The sequence below is a fragment of the Nomascus leucogenys genome, chromosome 21 (genome assembly GCF_006542625.1).
Source record: "Nomascus leucogenys isolate Asia chromosome 21, Asia_NLE_v1, whole genome shotgun sequence".
NCBI classification, from domain to species: domain Eukaryota; kingdom Metazoa; phylum Chordata; class Mammalia; order Primates; family Hylobatidae; genus Nomascus; species Nomascus leucogenys.
In genome coordinates this window covers 60,777,182-60,798,985 of record NC_044401.1, presented here as the reverse complement: position 1 = coordinate 60,798,985, position 21,804 = coordinate 60,777,182, and the positions used below count along the sequence as shown (strand labels likewise).

At 41.6% G+C, this 21,804-nt stretch overlaps 1 protein-coding gene across 1 annotated transcript in view; it reads right to left on the bottom strand.

Annotated features, from left to right (window-relative positions):
- The window catches only part of SUMF1 (sulfatase modifying factor 1), a 101,174-nt gene that overhangs the window by 37,643 nt on the left and 41,727 nt on the right, over positions 1–21,804 (bottom strand). The window contains exons 4-7 of the mRNA XM_003264918.4: positions 16,165–16,247; positions 14,128–14,250; positions 13,246–13,360; positions 6,985–7,098 (exon numbers count right to left, since the gene is read on the bottom strand). Coding sequence (XP_003264966.2) covers positions 6,985–7,098; positions 13,246–13,360; positions 14,128–14,250; positions 16,165–16,247 — 435 coding nt within the window. The remainder of the gene's footprint in view (positions 1–6,984; positions 7,099–13,245; positions 13,361–14,127; positions 14,251–16,164; positions 16,248–21,804) is intronic.

Sequence of the window (21,804 nt, the reverse complement as noted above, 5' to 3'; positions counted from 1 at the left end):
ACCTTTCAGATCCACTGACCCTCCAAACTAAGGAGGCCATGGTACATTTTGGTGTTCCGCTCTCTTTGCTCAGGAAGAATCAGTAGTTGTAACATGAGGCTCTGAGGGTAATTTTTGTCCTGAAGTGGAAACAAACGGTATCTCTAACATCGTCCAAATAGTAACTGGAATTAGAATTCACTCTTTTCAAGCAAGAAGCATATGTTTGGATAACATGTTTGGAAATGTGTCTGCAGGATCTAAATATCTGAACCGTATATTTGAGTTTATTTCTACTTCTCAATGGTTCTATTTTATTGGATGAAGAACCTTGCAACTGACCCACAGTGAAAAATTACAATAAGTAAACATTAGTACTTCCTCCAGAAGACATTCATCTTCCACTAGGCAGAAGGAGATAAAATTATTTTCCCAAACATAGTCCCAAAAGGCTGATATTTTGATCACCTTGCTTTCCCCTTGGCATTTACTATGTATAACTTGTAGCTGTATTAAATTTATTATCAGGTGAACTTCATTATCACTTTCGTGCTTTTCTTCATTTTGAACATTAGGTTAGTTCTCCATCAAACTGATTTATTCATGTCCTCAGAATGTCCTGATTAAAAACATGTGAGTGGGCCAGGCACAGTGGCTCATATCTGTAATCCTAGTACTTTGGATTAGGCTGAGGCGGGTCAATCACCTGACGTCAGGAGTTCGAGACCAGCCTGACCATTATGGTGAAACCCCATCTCGACTGAAAATACAAAATTAGCCAGGCGTGGTGACGCATGGCACGTGCCTGTAATCCCAGCTACTTGGGAGGCTGAGGCAGGAGAATCGCTTGAACCCAGGAGGTGGAGGTTGCCGTGAGCTGAGATAGTGCCATTGCACTCCAGTCTGGGCAACAAGAAGGAAACTCCGTCTCAAAAAATCAAAACAAAACAAAAAACCCATGAATGAAGGTCTTATAGCAGGGAAAAATTCTCAATCAACTTACTCCCCCAGCCCCCAGCACATACTAGGTACTCAATGAATGCTTGCTTGAAATGATGAGGCTGTTGATGGGACCATCAATGGGTATGAAAGTCTTAACTAAGGAGAAAGATGATATGATATTTACCGGTTTTTGCCAGACTGAGAAAATGGCAGTCTCATCGCCTGGGCAGAGGAGGATCAGGAGGCAAGCTAAGTAACAGTCTCATGTTTCTGCTGCACACTGAGACACAGTGGTGGGAGGCCAGAGGATCATAGGGAAGAGGAACAATCAAGTGTGGAGTTTAGAGGATCTAAAAAACTACTGTGAGTCCAAGCCCTAAGTCCTATCATGCAGTGGCAAAGAAGTACCTGAGCGGGGTCAACAAGTGTGGCATCTGCAAGCCTGAGTATACATGCTAATCTCTGGCCAGAGAACTGGTATGTGCCCCAAATGTACTTAATGTGCTATGTGTGGATAGGCAAGAGCTCAGAGGGGTGGCCTCTGCACACCACAGAAGACAGACAAGGAGGGCTTATCCCAGGTCAATTCTATTTTTGTGTGTATTTTGTTTGTTTTATTTTTTGAGACCAGGTCTGGCTCTGTCGCCAAGGCTGAAGTGCAGTGGTGTGATCTCGGCTCACTGCAACCTCCGCCTCCCAGGCTCAAGCCATTCTCTCACCTCAATCTGCCGAGTAGCTAGGACTACAGGCATGTGCCACCATGCCCAGCTAACTTTTTGTGTTTTTTGTAAAGATGAGATTTTGCCATGTTGCCCAGGCTGGTCTCAAACTCCTGGGCTCAAGTGATCCTTCCACCTCAGCCTCCCAGAGTGCTGGGATTACAGGCATGAGCTACTGTACCCAGCATATCCCAGGTCAATTCCATACATCAAACAACCCTGAGAAACAGAGGACACTTTCCAAAATGTCTAGAGCTATACAATCTATTAGACAATCAAATTCCACACTAACAGAAACAAAACAAACTGAATCTCTGGCTAAAATGTGGTAAGTAGCAGAGATTCATTCAGAGGAGGAATACATTTTGGAAACTTTGATCTGACTGGGCTTTGATGATCCAGGAAGCATGAGCAAAGTTTTCATTGAGAGAATGAGTACGTGATAAGCCAACAAAAGGTAAGGGTAAGAGGAATATCAGCAATCATTATTTATAAATATTGTTTTCTTTCCCTCTGCTTCTTTTTTTCTTTTTTTCCCTGCCCCGCCCCCCTATGCTTCTAAAGGCCAACGTTTCTCATTAACTCGGCTGATGGAAGTAAGCAATATTATAATTAGATAGCCAAAACATAATATAAACAAAAACAGTAGAATAACAACATTCCTCTGTAAGTGATATAAAGTTTGCACATACAATAACAAATTAAATGTCACACAACTTCATCCAGTATAATTATTTCCAATTTGTAGACAAGGAAACTGAAGATATATTCTAAATTTAGCAGTAGTCCTTTTAATATTAAGTGGCAGAGCTGTAATCCAATTTACTTTGGTTAATTCCAAAATTAGAGTTCTTTCCCTGACAGCCAAGCGTGGTGGCTCACACCTGTAATCCCAGCACTTTGGGAGGTGGAGGCAGGTGGATCACCAGAGGTCAGGAGTTCAAGACCAGCCTGGCCAACATGGTGAAGCCCCGTCTCTACTAAAAATACAAAAAAATGAGCTTGGTGTGGTAGCACGGGCACCTGTAATCCCAGGTATTCGGGAGGCTGAGGCTGAAGAATTGCTTGTACCTGGGAGGCGGAGGTTGCAGTGAGCCAAGATTGTGCCACTGCACTCCATCCTGGGTGACAGAGCGAGCCTCCATCTCAAATAAAACAAAACAAAACAAAAACAAAATGAGAGTTCTTTCTCTGAGAAAAAGAAGCCACCTAAATGCAATTGTGACCCTCACAGAGTGGGAAAGATATCACAGATCACCCCATCCTGTCACAACATCAACTGAACAAGTCAGCATGCTACCTTGGTACTGAAAGTGAGTATGCAGATGTGGGAAATTGGAACATTATATAACCTCTTTCTTTAACTGAAAGCGCTACATAGCACCACAGATTAATATCTGTCTCAGACTTAGGCAACTGAAAAGCAAATAACCACAAACTACATTTTCAAAAACCACATTATTATTGGGTTAAAATACATCACAGCACTGGCCATATATTAGATTGTATCTGTGAGGACGGGAATGAGGCCATCTAAATGTGGCACCTCCACAGGACACACACATGGGACACACACACACACACACACGCACACATGTTAACACCAAGCTGACCCTTTTTTCACATGGCCAAATGCCTCATCTTCTCTCAGATGTGTACAAAGCACACATGGCTGTTTCCACAACCTGCTTTTGCCATAAATGACTGCCCAATAAAATAAAAACTAATGATTAACTTTTGCTCCCTCGAAATCACTGAAAAAGAAAAATATATTTCCTGAATAGCCTTTGCATACAGGGCACTGACTATTCCCAAGCTCTCTGAAGAAACTTTAAAATTATTTGCCATTATGAGTTAGTCACAGAACTAACATAAATACATAACACAGAAGAGGTCAGTTCCTGAATTGAGATATTTACTAACCACGTGGATATTTTGGTTCTAAACGTTCCCCGAAAATGTCTCTTCTAACCAGCCTCTGCTTATGAAACACATGCAGTCCGGACAGTCACCAAACTCCCCCAATTCCATATATCTGGAATTGGTATTATTGTGGGGTCAATAATTATATACAGTTTCTTTGCTAAGCACTAGAGATACACAGTCCATTAGGGAAAAAAAAGCAAATAAATTAAGATCTCAAAGAGAAATAGGACTTAACCAGACCCGATGAGAACTATCACAGCTGTGAATTGCAGGGCTCAAATCCTAGAGAGGTGAAACTGTTTTCCTTAGAGATCTATTGCCTCAAATGGCAGATGTAAGGCTGAGAAGCTGAGCAGAACTTTCAATAGACTCAGGGCCTAAGGATATAAAAAATTGGAGTTCAAGGCCCTCCAAGGTGGAGGATCTATGGTAAAACCCCTAGACTTTTGGTTGGCACCCTGAAGAACTATACCCAGGGGGAACTGGAAATAGACTGGCCATTACAGGGACTGAAGTTCTGCTTCAAGTCATCTCAATTCCTGACTAGATTAAAGCTAATCTGAAATAGAAGTTTCTAGAAGCAAAGGTAAATCCTTTCCAGAGACACATCACACTATCTAGATCTCAACCTCCACAATTTTTCTCATAAAATGTCTGATAGTCAGTCAAAACTAACCAGGCATGTGAGAAAACAAGGTGTGACTGAAAGCCAAGAACAACAGAAACAGATCAACATCGTGGCCAGATATTAGAGTTATCAGACAAACTTTAAAAAACGATGACTGAAAAACACAGTGAAACAGCCCTGCACACTGACCAGAGCACCTTAAATAAAACATACTGACGATATCAAGCATTGATGAGAAGAACAGTTTTTGTTCTTTTTCTTTGGCTAAAAGAGAAAGTAAACACAGTAAACTGTTAACATTATGTAGTAGGTACACAGTTATCTATTACACTATTTTCTGTACTATTCTGAATTTTTGTAACATTTCATAATTAACTGTTTAAAAAAGAAAAAAAAAGATGTGGCTAGAGAGATCAGCAAGGGTTAAATTATGTTAGCCTTCAGAAGTCATGTGCAAGAATTTATACTTAATCAGCCAGGTGCAGTGTCCCACATCTGTACTCCCAGCACTTTAGGAGGCCAAGGCGGGAGGATTGCTTGAGGCCAGGAGTTCGAGACCAGCCTGTGTAACAGAGCAAGACCCCATCTCTACAAAAATTAAAAATAAAAGTAATAAGACCTGGCATGGTGGCTCACACCTGTAATCCCAGAACTTTGGGGGGCCAAGGCGGGCAGATCACCTGAGGTCAGGAGTTCGAGACCAGTCTGGCCAACATGGCGAAACCCCGTTTCTACTAAAAATACAAAAATTAGCTGGCGGGCACCTGTAATCCCAGCTACTTGGGAGGCTGAGGCATGAGAATCGCTTGAACACGGGAGGCAGAGGCTGCAGTGAGCTGAGATCACGCCACTGCACTCCAGCCTGAGGGGTAGAGCGAGACTCTCTCAAAAAATAAAAATTAAAAAAAAAGATAAAAGTAATTAAGTTTTTAAAAAATATTTTACACTTTATTCTTCAGATAGTAAGAAGGCATTAAAGGATTTTAAAGAGGGGAGTGACCTCATGTGACTTGCTCTCTATATAGATCAGTCTAGTCGCAATATGGCAAAGAGAGGGAAGGCAGGGAGCCCTCTGGGAGGCTGCTGCAGCAACCCAGATGAGGGATGATCGTGGCTTTTCTGCTGGCAATGAAGAAAAGCTGTAAAGACCTGAATTATGGAGTATGAATTGTCTAAGGATTTGGGGTTTAGTTCTCAAAACTGTTAAATTATATCCCAGTCAAATGAGGAAGCAAAGGAGGCCACTGGGACAAAGAGAAACCTAAAATGAGAACAATTTCATTAGAGCAAGGGCAACATCCAGGATAAAGCCTGCGATTGGTGAAAAGAAAAATGTGAATTTTTCTGTAAATCCTTAGAAGAAACACAAGTAGTTCTAAAACTGAAAGCTAACAAGCGCTCAGCTCCACACCAGATGGTCAGATAGATACATTCACAACTTGCCAGCATTCTAAGGCCTTGTGCACCCCCTTCCAAGCATGCAGATGCTTTTATCTGAGAGGAAAAAAACTCTATTTCTGATTCTGACAGCAAATGCCAAGTCACATCTTGCCAGTAGAGAATGACATCTCCCAACCACAAACCCACCTAGAATTTTACAACCTTATTCTCATTTTGACCACTGCTTCCACCAGCCCTGCTGGAAAGTAAAAGAAACTGAGGAGGGATGACAGTTTCTAAAGAACTCAGCTTTTTTATCTGCACCCCCCCAAAAAGTAGATCTGTTTCTCTAGATTATTCATGAGCAGCCCATGTGTTATTCTGTGAAGAAAAATTAAGCATATCAAACAACTTTATTCCCGTATTCTGAAAAATGAGCCTCAGGCAGAGTCTGACTATTTCTTCAAATGCTCTGTAATCCTATATTGAGAAGATATTGAAGAATTAATTTTCTTTATCATTACCCTTTGAGCCTTTTCAAAAGGTTCACGTTTAAAATTAAGCACATCAAGTACCCAGTCTAGCTAGTTTGGTTATAAATATACATTCTTGGAACTGACTTAAGAATGACTACTTTGCTAGAGATGGGATTTTGCGTGATAGTTTCCCCCCAATCTGTTCACGCCATAAAAAATATTCAGAGATGTTCTTTTTAAAGGAAGCACTTTCCACACACATGCCCATGTAGTGTCTCAATTTGTATACATTCTGCTGGGATAGTTTGGTTTTAGAGGCAGGGTAGTATACTATTTGCATTCAACATTTTTCACATGCCAGAATAAGTAAAACTTAGACAAACATGGTTGTCTTCTGTTCCTAAGTTATAAGGTGCATTGGTCTGACATACTAAGAGGTTCAGGAATTAATCACTAAATGATACAACTTCCTGCTTCAACATTTAACCAGAAAACACCCTTTCTCTTTCTCTCCAAACAATGCTGCTGAATCAAAATTTCAACCCATCAGAACTCAGGCAACCAGAGGCATGATAAATACCACCTAGGAGATCTTGATAGTTAATAATAAAACAGTAATAAACTTTATAGTTATTTATATATCTGCTTTGATCAAATTTATGAGACTGAACATAATTGCTAAAGTTTTGGGCAGATTTCCTCAAATAGTTATCACCATCACAATCCAGGAAAAGACAACATGCTCACAGACATTTTTACAAAATGCTCTGAGGTTGAAATAAGAAACATGTGCTTAATGTCCCTTTAGGGAAATCCCAAGATTAATTTCCAGAGTATGTAAATACCCCTCGGAAACACATGATAGTCTGGCTGCAGACTGCCCAGAGGACGGATGCTACCATTCCAAGACACATGCTCTGCGAATAATACTCACTGGGTTAAGCGTTTCTTCAACAGAGTGATGAACGGTCCACCAGTCTGAAGTCCATTCCCACGCGTTCCCCACTATGTTGTATAAGCCATAACCATTGGGAGGGAAGGCATCAACCTAAAAACAAAGAAAGGAAAAATGCTGTCAAACTATTCACCTGGTTTAAAAAACGTCTTCAGTGCAGAAATGCAACAAGAGCTTTAATTTCAGAGTATGAATATTGATTTTTATTCCAATAGTCAAAGTACAATTTGGCCAACGTAAAGACAAAGAAAGGGGCATTTTTTTTTGGCTTTGAGCTCTTAGGGGAATTCAGAAACCTAAAGAGGGTTCATATTAAATGGTATGAAAGTCAGAGAAATTATTCCTAATAGAGTTACTAATATTATCATAAATCAAAAATTTGTGTCAAACATCGGGTGAGTAGGGAGAGGATAGATGATACTTAGACTTTCAAAATCATTCACAGGAAAATCCCATTGGACCCAATATGAGTCTTGTCATCACAGCTCAGCTTTCCTGGCCACACAATGTCTTTCAGCACTGACAGACCCCAAGTCAGTCACCTCTGTCCTTTCCATAAGTTTCCGCCAACTCATTATCTTATCTTAAGCCTCCAAACTTAAGGAGATTTCTTTTTATAAAGAAAATGTGAATTCATTATCAAGTATATTGGTAATAGAGGGTTTTCAGTCTCTGAAACCTGAGTCTGAGGCAAACTGTATGCGTTCTTCAGCAGAAAATTATACATTTCAAAGGCAGGTCAGACAGTCTGCCACATAATACTGTCACAAACACAGGACCAAAGTGTAGAGTTTTTATAAGAGGGGGAAGAGCAGGAGAAAAAAAAAAAAAACTTTAACTGAGCAATAATAAATGCAGAATAGTTTTGTTGGCTTAATGGCTTAACATTTTTCCCAACATTTTAAAATGGAAATTCTCAAACATAAAGGAAAATTTCATTTTTAAAATGAAAAACATATATATGTATATCAAGTAATCCTTGGGGGGTTAAAAATCTTTTTGTAAATCCATGCTTTTTCCATACTAAATGAAGTAGAATGGAAGGAATGAATAAACTAAAATTCATTCCATGTGGCTTCAGATGGTTTCACATCTACACATGAATATGGAAGCATCTGATGCTTGGGCAATTCAGAGCACTCCAATCAAAGTCACGAAGCTAGTGTGAAAAGAACTTAATCTGGATGAGTTGGAAAGCTGAAAATTCTCACCACACTGCTTCCAAAATCAGCAATCATTATGGAAACGGCAGTACTTATTCATTGGTTCATTCAGTAATTCCATGCACAGTGACTAAAGACAGTGAGGGCTTCAATGACAAATAATGAATGACCTCAACTAGTTTAATGAGGGAGAAAAAGAGAATATACCCAAAACTCAAAATCAATTCTGAAAGGCAAAATGGGATGAGCAGGGTAAGAGAGGGAAATAAAATGTCAGAGAAATTCACAAGAGGGAGAAATTTCTGGCTGAAGGCATTCTCCTTTACAAAAGTAGAGTTGTCTGGACAGATTTCAAATAGGGCTCAGAGTTCAAAAGAGAAAGAAGAGGCCACAGGCATAAACAACTTTTTCAACAATTTGGAGATGATCAAAAAGAGCATGGTAGAGTAATAGCTGGAAGGAGCAGAAAGGAAAAGAAGAAATTCAGTTATTTTAGGAATAAAAGGAAAGGAGCCAGGGGAGCAAGTGCGGTCAAAAGACGAAACAGGCCAGGTGCAGTGGCTCATGCCTGTAATCCTAGCACTTTGGGAGGCCAAGGTGAGCGGATCACCTGGGGTCAAGAGTTCAAGACTAGCCTCGCCAACATGGTGAAACCCTGTCTCTACTAAAAATACCAAAAAAATTAGCCAGGCAGGTGCATTGTGCACGCCTGTAATCCCAGCTACTCAGAAGGCTGAGGCAGGAGAATTGCTGAACCCAGGAGGCAGAGGTTGCAGTGAGCCAAGATGGCACCACTGCACTCCAGGCTGGGTGACACAGCGAGATTACGTCTCAAACAAACAAACAAAAACAGATGAAACAAACACTGGAGGAAGGAATCATTTTCCAGACTTATAAAGCACAGGTGGAGGTGCTCTCAAATCAGTCTGCCTAAGGTCCTATGTGTGCATCAATACTATTTTTTTTTTAGACAGGGTCTTGCTCTGTTGCCCAGACTGGAGTACAGTGATGCAATCACAGCTCACTGCAACCTCAACCTCCCAGGCTCAAGCGATCCTCCCAGCTCAGCCTCCCGAGTAGCTGGGACCACAGGTGTGTACCACCACACCCAACTAATATTTGGAATTTTTTGTAGAGATGGGGTTTCCCCATGTTGTCCAGGCTGGTCTTGAACTCTTAGGCTCAAACAAACCTCTTGTCTCAGCCTCCTGAAGTGCCGGGATTATAAGCATGAGGCACCAGACCCAGTGACACCAACAGTTAACAGCTAACATTAGGCAAGCAACTTAACCTATATGGGTGCTATTTTGTCTGTAAAATGGGAAAAATCATAGTACCTACTCAAAGGTTTGGGTATTTTTTTCTTTACCCACCTTAAATAATTTGATGTTTAAGTGAGGTAGAACGTGGAGGTCACCACCCCTAAAATTACCATAGGTGAGTATGCCACTAAGGAAAATAAAAATTTTAACTGCCTGCTATTAAACCAATCCACTAACTAAAGCTTCCTCTCAGGAACCTCAAAAGCAAACAAATGTATATGAGAATACTCCTGGCACATTTTCAGATGAATGAGCTGATATGCGTTGAAGCCAAAATTAATCATTGTGTAACAAGCAGCATAGCAAAATGTAAACTCTTTAGTCTCACTGTGGTCAAAATAGTTTGCTCAGTATAAAATCAGGTCTAGCCGGGTGTGGTGGTTCATGCCAGTAATCCCAGCACTTTGGGAGGCTGAGGAAGAAGGATAGCTTGAGGCCAGGAGTTCAAGACCAATCTGGGAAACACAATGAGACCTCACCTCCACAAAAACAATTTTTTTTTTTTTTGAGACAGATTCTCACTCTGTCACCCAGGCTGGAGTGCAGTGGCCTGATCTCGGCTCACTGCAATCTCTGCCTCCTGGGTTCAGGCGATTCTCCTGCCTCAGCCTCCTGAGTAGCTGGGATTACAGGTGCACGCTGCCACACCCGGCTAATTGTTTTGTATTTTAGTAGAGACGGGGTTTCACTGTGTTTCCCAGTCTGGTCTCGAAATCCTGAGCTCAGGCAATCCACCTGCCTCGGCCTCCCAAAGTGCTGGGATTACAGGCATGAGCCACCACAACTGGCCCAAAAAAATTTTTTTACATTAGCTGGGCATGATGGTGTGCACCTGTAGTCCCAGCTATTTGGGAGGCTGGGGTGGAAAAATCGCTTGAGCCCAGGAGGCTGAGGTTGCAGTAAACTGTGATCATGCTACTGCACCCCAGCCTGGGCAACAGAGCACGACCCTGTCTCAAATAAATAAAATCAGACCTGAAATAACAAATACATGAAATATCAGGTCAGGGAGCTATTTCCCTGTAGTCCATCTCATCATCAAAGTTAAATTCCTACTCCAATTGACCAGAGCATGTGGACACAAAAGAGCAGCTTAGGGGTACTTGAGATACTACACGTAAATGATTTCCATAAGATAGAGATCTCATTAAGACATTCTAAACACAGATGGCAGCTGTCTCTCTCTGGCTGGCTTGCTTGCTTTCTCCTCTAGTCCTGTTTGTCAAATTGGTTCCTTTAGGACTCCCAGTAAATGTTCTAATTTGTTTTAGTAACTTCCATGGCAACTTCTTCAGGTCAATTTCCTACACATATGCTGAACTTTCAGTCAAATATTCCAATTCTAAACATCTGTAGAGTGTCCTTATTTCATATTGAACATTGTGTTTTTTGAAAAGGTACACTGATTTTAGAAGAGTAAATGGCTCTATATTCCTTGGTAGCTCATGTCATTAGAAAAGAAACTCTGTAGCTGCAAGTGCTGTCAAATATGCATAACTGTCCAAGAAAACCTTGTCATGGCCTTTTGCTAAAATGAACAGGCACTTATATCATTCGTTTGGTTCATCAAAAATGCTTATCACAGGCCAGACGCAGTGGCTCATGCCTGTAATCCCAGCATTTGGGGAGGTCAAGGCGGGAGGATCACCTACCAGCCTGGCCAACATGGCGAAATCCTGTCTCTACTAAAAACACAAAAGTTAGTCAGACGTTGTGGTGCACAGCTATAATCCCGGCTACTAGGGAGGCTGAGGCAGGAGAATCGCTTGAATCCAGGAGGCAGAGGTTGGAGTAAGCCAAGATCACGCCACTGCACTCCAGCCTCGGCAACAGAGTAAGACTCCATCTCAAAAAAAAAAAGAAAGAAAGAAAAATAAAAGAAATGATTATCACGGTCTTGTCCAAACGAGGGCCACAAAGGCCATCACCTGTGTCTTTGGAATGGCGCCCATTCCAAATGAGTATATGATTATGCCAACAAAAGAACGGTGAGAAAGGAATTCTTGTACACCCATAGAGGAAAACATGCCCCAATCGTTCTGGAAAATAATTCAACCATATATCTGAAACTCTTACCAAGAAAGTTTTCTAACCTTTGACTCAATTATTTCACAACTGGGAATCTATCTTTAAAAAATCATCAAAGGGCCAGGTGCAGTGGCTCATGCCTATAATCCCAACACTTTGCGAGGCTGAGGCGGGAGGATCACCTGAAGTCAGGAGTTCAAGACCAGCCTGGCCAACATGGTAAAACCCGGTCCCTACTAAAAATACAAAAATCAGCCAGGCGTGGTGGTGTGCACCTGTAGTCCCAGCTACTTGGGAGGTTGAAATGGGAGAACTGCTTGAACCCAGGACACAGAGGTTGCAGTGAGCCAAGATTACACCACTGCACTGTAGCCTGGGTGACACAGTGAGACTCCATCTCAAAAATAAATAAATAAATAGATAAATAAATAAGTAAATAAAATGGCTCAAGGTTGAAGTGAGTGCTCTTTTGCCCTTCTTCTGCCTTCTGCCAGGAGACGACACAGCATTAGTCCCTTCTGGTGGATGCAGCCAACATCAATCATGCTGGTGCCTTGGTCTTAGACTTCCCAGCCTCCAGAATTGTGAGAAATAAATTTCTGTTGTTTACAAATTATCCAGTCTGTGGTATTTTCTTACAGTAGCACAAAGGGACTAAGACTAAGACATGGCTTTATGAGTATATGATTATGCCAGCAAAAGAATGGTGAGAAAAGAACTCTTATACACCCATAGAGGAAAACATGCCCCAGGCGTTCTGGAAAACAGTTTGGCCATATATCTGAAACTCCTACCCAGAAAGTTTTCTAGCCTTTGACTGAATTATTTCACTGCTGGGAATCTATCTTTCAAAAATCATCAAAAATGTAGGTTAATATTTATGTACAAGATGTTCACTGTAGAAAAAAAAAAACAGAAATAACCTGTTTCTGGTAAATACATTGGGGTTTATTTATATGATAGGTTATCCAGCTGCTGAAAGACAATGTATTTGTGGCATACTGCTAATGACAGATGAAACGTTTCTGATATAGGCAGGAAAAAATAGTAGGATTTTAAATACTGTATCCAGTCTGACCTAAATGCAATATGTAAAAAAATATGATACATATACACCAGAAACACATACGCTGGCAAATACAGCAGTTAAGAGCATGGGCTTTGGAAACAAACCGACCTGGTTCAAATTCCAGCTGTGCCGCTTTCCAGCTGTGTAACCTTGAGCAATTTAGTTAACCTCTCTGTGCCTCAGAATGCTCACCTGGAAAATGGGGATAATAGTACCTACCTTACAGAGTTGAATGGACAGTAAATGAGACAATTCATGCAAATGCCTTAGCACAATGCCCGGCACATTGCAAGCACTCAATAACTACAAGCCATTATTAGCATCATCAACACAGAGTACAAATGGGGAAGAAATGCACCAATATGCTAACAGGGATTATTTCTGGGTGGTAGAATTCCAGGTCAGTTTAGCTTTCTCCTTTATAGTCTTCTTGTTTTTCGAAATATTCTACAATAAGTATTATGGAATCAGAAAGGAAAATCCATTATACAAAAAGAACATCTGATTAATTATTAGTATTTGCTACGTGCAACAGTGAATGCATACACAAAGGGAACACCATGTGAGTCAGAAAGTGAGCAATGCCTTTCACCCCATGTCTACTGGGAGCCTCAATTCTCAGCAGCTGCCACCCTCCTGCAGAGGTCTCATTACTCACGGGTGCAGTTCCTTGGAAGCCGTCCTCGCCAGTGTTGGTCACCGGAAACTCTCCCTGCCAAATGTTGGCATAATGCTGGCCTTTGGGCTGCAGTTTGTTGCCCCAGGGGAAAAGTCTGTCAGAAGAGACACAGGCATCAGCCTGTCAAACAGGCACAGGTTTTGGATTAAAGTCAAGAGAAGGGATGCAATGAACAAGAGAACATTGCTCGCTTGTTCTGAGTGAGGCTTCTAATATATATATATAAATAAATAAAGCTTTTAATCAGGATTTATTTTCAATTTCCTTATAACTTCTCATGTCATGTCCATAACAGCCTCAGTCTTGCCCAGGTACTCAGGAGGCCTGAAATAAATCACAAAACTAAAAGAAGGACTTATAGAAAGCTGGGAGAGTAGACCTCATTTTGGACTTATATGGTAGCGTGATCAGGCACCACCACACCACACTTTTTTATAAAGCCTGGGCTATTTTAAGGAGCCTTTCCTAGAAGATGTGAACCCAATATGAGTTTTCTGTCTCATGGCTCTAGAAGCAGAGAAATACCGCTGCTTCAGGAGATGCCTAAAATAAGAAAATGCTAAAAGCAGGGCAGTCTGCCAAGAAGCTCTAAGCAGTGATATGTAACTCAAGGGGGATGAATTGCTAGGACTTGCTTTGGGGCTGGAGAGAGCCCACTTGGCCAGATACTTGGTTTAGGGGTGATAAAAGATTTGTGACCCATTCTCCAGTGTCTTCTAAGTAATTTTGTGGAGAAATAAGAAAAAGAATTATTGTCGTTATTAACTTTCTAACCAAAGTAAGTTCCATGGAGTTTTTTGTTGTTGTTTGTTTGTTCAAATGATCAACATATTGTCAGGCAAAATGAGATCCTCTAAATACCTATTATGCAGGCCTCCTCGACAGCTGTATTCCCACTCAGCTTCTGTGGGCAGCCGCTTCCCTGCCCAAGTGCAGTAGGCAAACGCATCATTCCAGGAGACATGGAGAACTGGATGATCTGGCCTGGGGAAGAGCAAAAGTAGAATGAAAAGTGACACCAGCCAGAACAGGAAGCAGGAACTGGCTTCAGCAAAGCGCCCATAATCCCCCTCAATTCAATCTGTGACACTGAGGTTATCCTGGTCCTGAGGTCAAACCCCAGCCATGCTACATCTGTCATGCTCCACCAAGGGTTTCTGACCACCCAGGCTCACAAATGGGTTACAGTTCCACTGGGAACTAGACTCAAAACATTTCTTCACTTTGTAGGCTTGGATTCCCACAGAATTTCATTGGTATGGCAGATACGGAGATACTCCAGCTGCTAGGAGGGCCAGCAGCAGAAGCTTTTAGCTCCTTTGGGGTTCAGCAGAGCTGACAGCCATCTCAGAGCCACCGGTGACTAACCAACTACAGCAGCAGCATACAGACCCAGCCATTTCAGCCTACAGTGGCTCAACCTATGGGCCATATACACCCTAGAGGCCCCTGTGTTGAGTGGAGCTTGGTTGGACTTGCACTGTGGCTTTGACTTCTCCCTCTGCCCAGTCCTGCTCTGGCCCCCTCCTTTCTACAGGTGTGGGGCCCTAACATTCTGCATCCTAAACTGTCTCAGCCTCTGTTTCCAGAGAACCCAACCTGTGACCCTTGGCTTTCAATTCTGTGTCTTTCTACTTTTCCTCTACAAGAGGCCAGTCTTTTTTTCCTGAGGGTATAAAGGGTGTGGAAGTTTGGGGAAAAAAAACTGAGAAAAAGGGGATAGACTCATTCACCCAGCACTAGACGGCTTTGGTTGAATTCCCTGCTCACTTTTTTTAAAGTGGGCTACAAATTCCTAGTCCATTCCTTATACACCTTTGAATTCCCCACAGTAATTACACCAGGCCTTTCATTTATTCTTTCAACAAACATCTACTGAGTACCTATCATGTGCCAGTCACTGTTTCCAGCACAGACAAGAGACATACTCTTCTCAGAAGACCCATCAGTGTTGACCGCATGGATAACATACATTCCCCTTTTGGGTTTTCCTTCCTCCCTTAGCTTTTTCCTCTGTTACTAAATTCAGGAAAGCAGATATTAACTGGGAGCTAAGAAGCCAAGTCCACCTGAGAAACCCAGGAATCCTATGACTTTCCACCTCAAAGCCTAATTTCAGCACAGAGGCTTCCAACTCAGGCTTTGAAAGATGTTTGACATTTGTCAAGGGGCTATATCCCTAAAGCTGAACTTCCTATACTCCCAGCTCCCCGACAATAAGGGCAATGGCAATAACCAGGAATGTTGTTAAAAATAGAGACTTAAAAATTGCATCTGAAAAATTAGGTTAGGAGAGCAGGTTTCTTGGGCTGCTGAGATGCTGAGTCCTAACCCAAACCTTGCTCCACCTCCAGGGTTTAAAGTGTTACTCTATTTTTGCTTGAGATAATTATTTCCTTGCCACCCTGGAGACTTGCTGACCGACTTGGTTCTCTGTGGTTTTCCAGTTAGATGGTGGCTTCAAAGAAGATCATGTGAATCCTATACCCAAGGCCTGGGCTTCTACAGTGGCAACCCGGCAGGACACAATTACTTATCCATAACACAGACATCTTCTTCCTCATAATGACTTGCTAATAATAGAAACAGAATGTAAAGATTAAACATGTCATGAGGTTTGGAATAGGCCTCTCAAAAGGAGAAGGGGAACTGGGAAGAGGCAACTCTTTGACAAGCCAAATGAGGAGGGAAAGAGGCCACTAATTAAGAGCTGAGCAAGGTGCAGTGTTTGGGTCTTTACATACATTATTTCCCGCCATCTTATTTTCCTACCAATCAATTAGTTTGTCATTCTTACCATTTTATAGATGAAGATGCCCACTGAGTTCTTTTGCAAGAGCAAAGGGTATCTATTTTGCAATGGAACATGTCAACTGGGGAAGGAGGGACCAGCCTCACCTGTGCCGAATAGTAGAGTCAGGCCCTTCTGGGTGTCTCCAGTTAGCACCTTTCACAGGTAACCACCAGGGAGCAGCTGCAACCTCAAAGCAACCCAGAACAGGCTGATGTTAGCTACTAACATCAACTCTAGAAAAACATCAACTCAGTACATGCAGCAAAAATCTCAATGTCTTCAACTTCCATTTGGGTTACCAAACAAATATATTTGCCAGAATACCAAAATAAAGACTTATATGTAAATAAATCTTTAACAAAAAGTATTACTTCATATCATAAAGCATCACAGTAAACAAATACATATGTATTTAAATGGTGTATATCTATAAGAGTTTTTTTTTTTTTTTTTTGAGATGGAGTCTCACTCTGTTGCCCAGGCTGGAGTGCAGGGGTTGCAATCTTGGCTCACTGCAACCTCTGCCTCCCAGGTTCAACCGATCCTCCTGCCTCAGCCTCCCAACTAGCTGGGACTACAGGCACATGCCAGCACGCCCAGTGAACTTTTTATATTTTTACTAGAGACAGGGTTTCACCATGTTAGCCAGGATGGTCTTGATCTCCTGACCTTGTGATCCGCCCGCCTCAGCCTCCCACAGTGCTGGGATTACAGGAGTGAGCCACCGTGCCTGGCCTCTGTAAGAATTTTTTAAAAATGCATGCCTAGCCAATCCTCTATAATCTCTAACAAGTGAGACAGGTAGTGCTGCTCCTATTTAAAAGATGGGGAAACAGAGTTAACCTTACAATTAAATGTGAGGCTGAAGGTCAACCATGGTGGTCAGAGATCAAGCTGAAGCACAGAGGAAAAAATGGGGTGTGTTTTCAAAAGACCCTGATTCAACTTCCAACCCAACATTAGCCGGGTGACCCTGGGCAAGTTCACTACTTGTCTGGACCCTCCTAGTCCTTGTCTGTGAAATGGGAGCACACCCACCTGCCTCACCTAACTCAGAATACAGAGGACAAATGAGGTAAGATTGGAAAATGCTCAGCAAACTGTAATTAGAACTTTAACTCCTACTTTATGGTTCTGTTAACCAAAATAACAACAGTCAGTGGTCCTCATTTAGTGAATGGTTTAGTTAGGAACACAGGCTTTGGAGCCAGTCAAAATGAGATTTGAATCATGGCTCTGCTGTTCACGGTGTGACCCTAGGCAACTTATTTAACCTATTTCCCCAAGCCTGTTTTCTCATGTGGAGATAGAGATAGTAACAGCACCTATATCTTAGGTTATTACAAGGAGGAAATATAATAACGCTACAGGACTTATGACTATGCCCTTAGCAACTGAGGTTAATGACTTAGCAGGCACTCAGTAAAGGGAACCAGTCTCACTATGGCCCCATGACACTCAGTCACAAGGAGAGCCACAAAAACTAATCATTGTTGCTAATACTAGCTAAAGAACAGATGTTGCAAATGATTCTTTTTGAGACAGGGTCTCACCCTGTCTGGAGAACAGTGGCAAGGTCATGGCTCACTGCAGCCTTGACCTCCCCAGCTCAGGTGATCCTCCCGCCTCAGCATCCCAAGTACCTGGGACCACAGGTGTGCGCCACAATGCCCAGCTAAATATTTTGTATTTTTTGTAGAGATGGGGTTTTGCCATGTTGCCCAGGCTGGTCTTGAACTACTGGGCTCCGGTGATCCCTGCCCAACTTGGCCTCCCAAAGTGCTCGGATTACAGGTGTGAGCCACTGCACCTGGCCTGCAAATGATTCTTCTAATACAAATACAAATACAAAAGAAAGTGACTCAAGGTTATCCCCACAAAAATGTTACTCTTTGATTGTTTTCATCCTTTTGAGCTTGTCTGAGTAGAAGTTAAGGGAGAATATGTCCCTGCTAACAATTACAGCAATCACTGAAAACACCAAGCCCCATTCTTGTTCATTCTCTTTTCACATCAACACAATCGGAACATTCATGATATCTCAATCACAATTTGATGGGAAAAACTAATTTTTAAATATTTCAACAAAAGAAGGCATTAGGTCCTTAAATGACACTACAGCAAGGTGTTTTATTTTACAGAGAACAGGGGAGTGAAAAGGCATGGCTTCTTTCTATTTCATTTGTGGTGCTGTAGAAGCTCATCTGGGGGCTGTTCTCACTGACTGTGCTGTGCAGGTTTAGGTGCCCATGACAGGTAATTCATTCAGTGTCAAGGGAGGAGGTACAGTGAAAGCTCAGGTCAGCCCACACTTGTGTTTCAGGAGGATCCTCAGATCATTCTCCCAACTCTACCCTGTCCCCAACACTAAGCGCCACCACCAGAAGGTTCTAGTTCTTAAATTAAAAAATAAAAATAAAAAAGCTTAAAAGAATGACAAAATATAGCAATATGTTAACCTCCATGAAATCTGAGTGGTAGATACTAGAATGACTTTTCTTCTCATACCCTTTTGTGTCTTAAAATATTTCATCATTAGTGATTTAAAAAACAAAACATGATTTGTTTATCCATTCTACTACTAATGGGCATTTGGGTAGTTTCCAGTTTGGGGCTATTATGAATAGTACTGCTTCTATGAATATTCTTAAAAGAGTTTGTGGCTTTTGGCAAATATATGTACGCATTTCTGCCGACAGTACATGGTGGAGTGGAACAGCTGGGTCCTAGAATACACATGTGCGCAGCTTTAGTAGAGACAAACGCAAGCCTTAAACAGGAGAAAGCCCCTGCCATTTCCTGCCCCCTTTTCTTCTTTTTTTTTAATTGTTCATTTATTTATTTTTTAACTTTTTATTTCTATAGGTTTCTGGGGAACAGGTGGTATTTGGTTACACAAGTAAGTGCTTTAGTGGTGATTTGTGAGATTTTGGTGCACCCATCTCCTAAGCAGTATACACTGAACCCAATTTGTGGTCTTTTTGGGGACCTGGGTCCCCAAAGTCCATTGTGTCATTCTTATGTCTTTGCATCCTCATAGCTTAGCTCCCACTTATGAGTGAGAACATACATTGTTCGGTTTTCCATTCCTAAGTTACTTCACTTAGAATAATGGAAAGAGCATGGAGATTCCCTAAGGAACTAAAAGTAGAAGCAGCATTTGATCCAGCAATCCCACTACTGCGTATCTACCCAGAGGAAGTCATTACATGAAAAAGATACTTGCACACACATGTTTATAGCAGTATAATTCACAACTGCAAAAATGTGGAACCAACCCAAATGCCCACCAATCAACAAATGTATAAAGAAACTTTGATACACACACACACACACACACACACACACACACACACACACACAATGGAATACTACTCAGCCATAAAAAGGAATGAATTAATGGCATTCACAGAAACCTGGATGGGATTGGAGCCTACCCCTTTTTCAAAGGGGAGCTTTCCTTCAAGTCAGTTTATGTACAGAAGTCCCCAGGGCTTCCTCTAGCGGCCTCTCAGTCCATACTCTTCTACTCTCCTTTTCCTCTCAATTCAATCTGGTTACAAATATTTATTGAGCACCCACTACATGGCTAGCACTGAACCTGATCCTTGGAGGGGATCTACAAGTCCCAGGAATCCTCAGAGTATGATCGAAGACAATTGGTATATGGAATAGTTTTAAAAGTATTTATTTTACATATAATAATTGATATAGTTTATATATTTATCCCCACTCAAATCTCATGTTGAAATATTAATATAACCCCCAATATCGGAGGTGGTGCCTGCTGGGAGGTCTTTGGATCACTGGGGCAGAACTCTTATGAATTGCTTGGGCCATCCCCTTAGTGATGAGTGAGCTCTCACTGTGTCACAGGAGATCTGGTCAAAAGTGAGTGGTGCCTCCCTCCACCTCACTATCTTGCTCCTGCTTTCACCATGTGAAGCGCCTACTCCCACTTCGTCGTCTGCCACCATCGAAAGCCTCCTGAGCCTCCCCAAAAGCTGACACCAGAGCTACGCTTCCTGTATAGCCTGCAAAACAATGAGCCAAATGGACCTCTTTCTTTGTAAACTACCCAGCCTCAGGTATTTCTTTATAGCAATTGCAAGAACAGCTTAATACAATTAATTCCTCAGTTGCAATAATTGGGAAAGTGTGCAACTAGTCACCTCATTTTCCTGATAAATGTCTCTAAAATTCAAATTGGTGGGTCCAGATATCACCTTACACATTAGTACTATAGTTTATCTCCTTCCACCCGCTACCCCACCCTCTGCTATACACACACCTACTCACTCATACTTTCTCTCATTCTAGACACCTGCTTTTCTTTTTTCCCAGCAACTATTCTTTCTGAAATCTTTTATGCTACCCTAGCAACCCAAAACACACTACTAGCTTAATGTCATGGACCTATGTGATGATCACCGATCTCAATAAGGTGCACAGTAAGATGGAAAAAACACGTGAACACACCGTGGCCAGAGCATGGGAAAGAGGACACGACAATATCCTTGACCAAAGGCCACAACATAGTTTTTTGGTCCAAAATAGTAAGACCTGAAGCAAGTATGCAAAGATATATGAATGGTAAATCTAGACATAATATTGTTTCTAACTTAAAATTACAAAATAACCCAAATGTCCTTGGTGTCCATGAAAAAAGGAATACTATATGGCTAGTTATCAAAATACACTCTGACATGAAAATATGAAAATAATATACTGTCATAAAGGTAACCTATAGAATACACATTTGATTCCGTTTCTGCAAAATGTATGCATAACAATGTTTGTTAGTATCATCAGGAAAAAAATGTCTGGAAGAATATACATAAACTTAACATAAGCGAAGGATCAGGAGAGTACTATCAGACATTTTTAGAATGAGTGTGCGTCACTATCACAGGTTTTCTCAACCTCAGCACTGCTGCTATTTTAGGCCAAATACCTTGTTATGGGGGACTATCTTATGTATTGCAGGACGTTTAGCAGTGTCTCTGACCTCTACCCACTAGATGCCAGTTGCATCCTCCCTCTCCCATGCCAACTGTGGCAGACAAAAATGTCTCCAGACATTGCTAAATGTCCTCTGGGGAGAGCAAATTATCTACTGCATTATGATAATTAGGAAAAAAAGATTACTCTTCTTAAATATTAATATATGGTTCATAGTAGCATAGTGGTAAGAGTATCTGACCCTGGAGCCAACCTGACTAAGCTTGAACAACAGTATCACCTTTTATAAGCTACAAGATCTTCAGCTGCTTATTTAACCCCTTCAGGCCTCAGTTTACTCAACTGCAAAGTGGAGATAAAATAATACTATCTACTTCCTGGGGTTGTTATAAGGATTAAATTTAAAAATACATGTAAAATGCTTAGAAAAGTACCTGGTACAGAGTATTAGCTGTCATTATTACTACTATTCATTTATGTTATTACATGTTACAATATTCTCTTAGAGCTTTCAAAGAACATATATTCTAATTAGTGAAAATCTACCCCCATATCTGTTCAGCTTGAGCCCCCTCCACCCACCAGTTCACCCTTTACAGAGTACTGATCAGCTGAGAAAAGTGACCAAGGGCTAAGAGGTGAAGGAAGTGTTGGAACATGTGTCACTTCCAAGACTTCTCAAGAAGACGTACCATCTTCCATCACAGTCATGATGTGAGAACCATCTACACATAAACTAACCCACTCTCTAAAGCAAGCAGCACGATAAGGGTAGGGCAAGG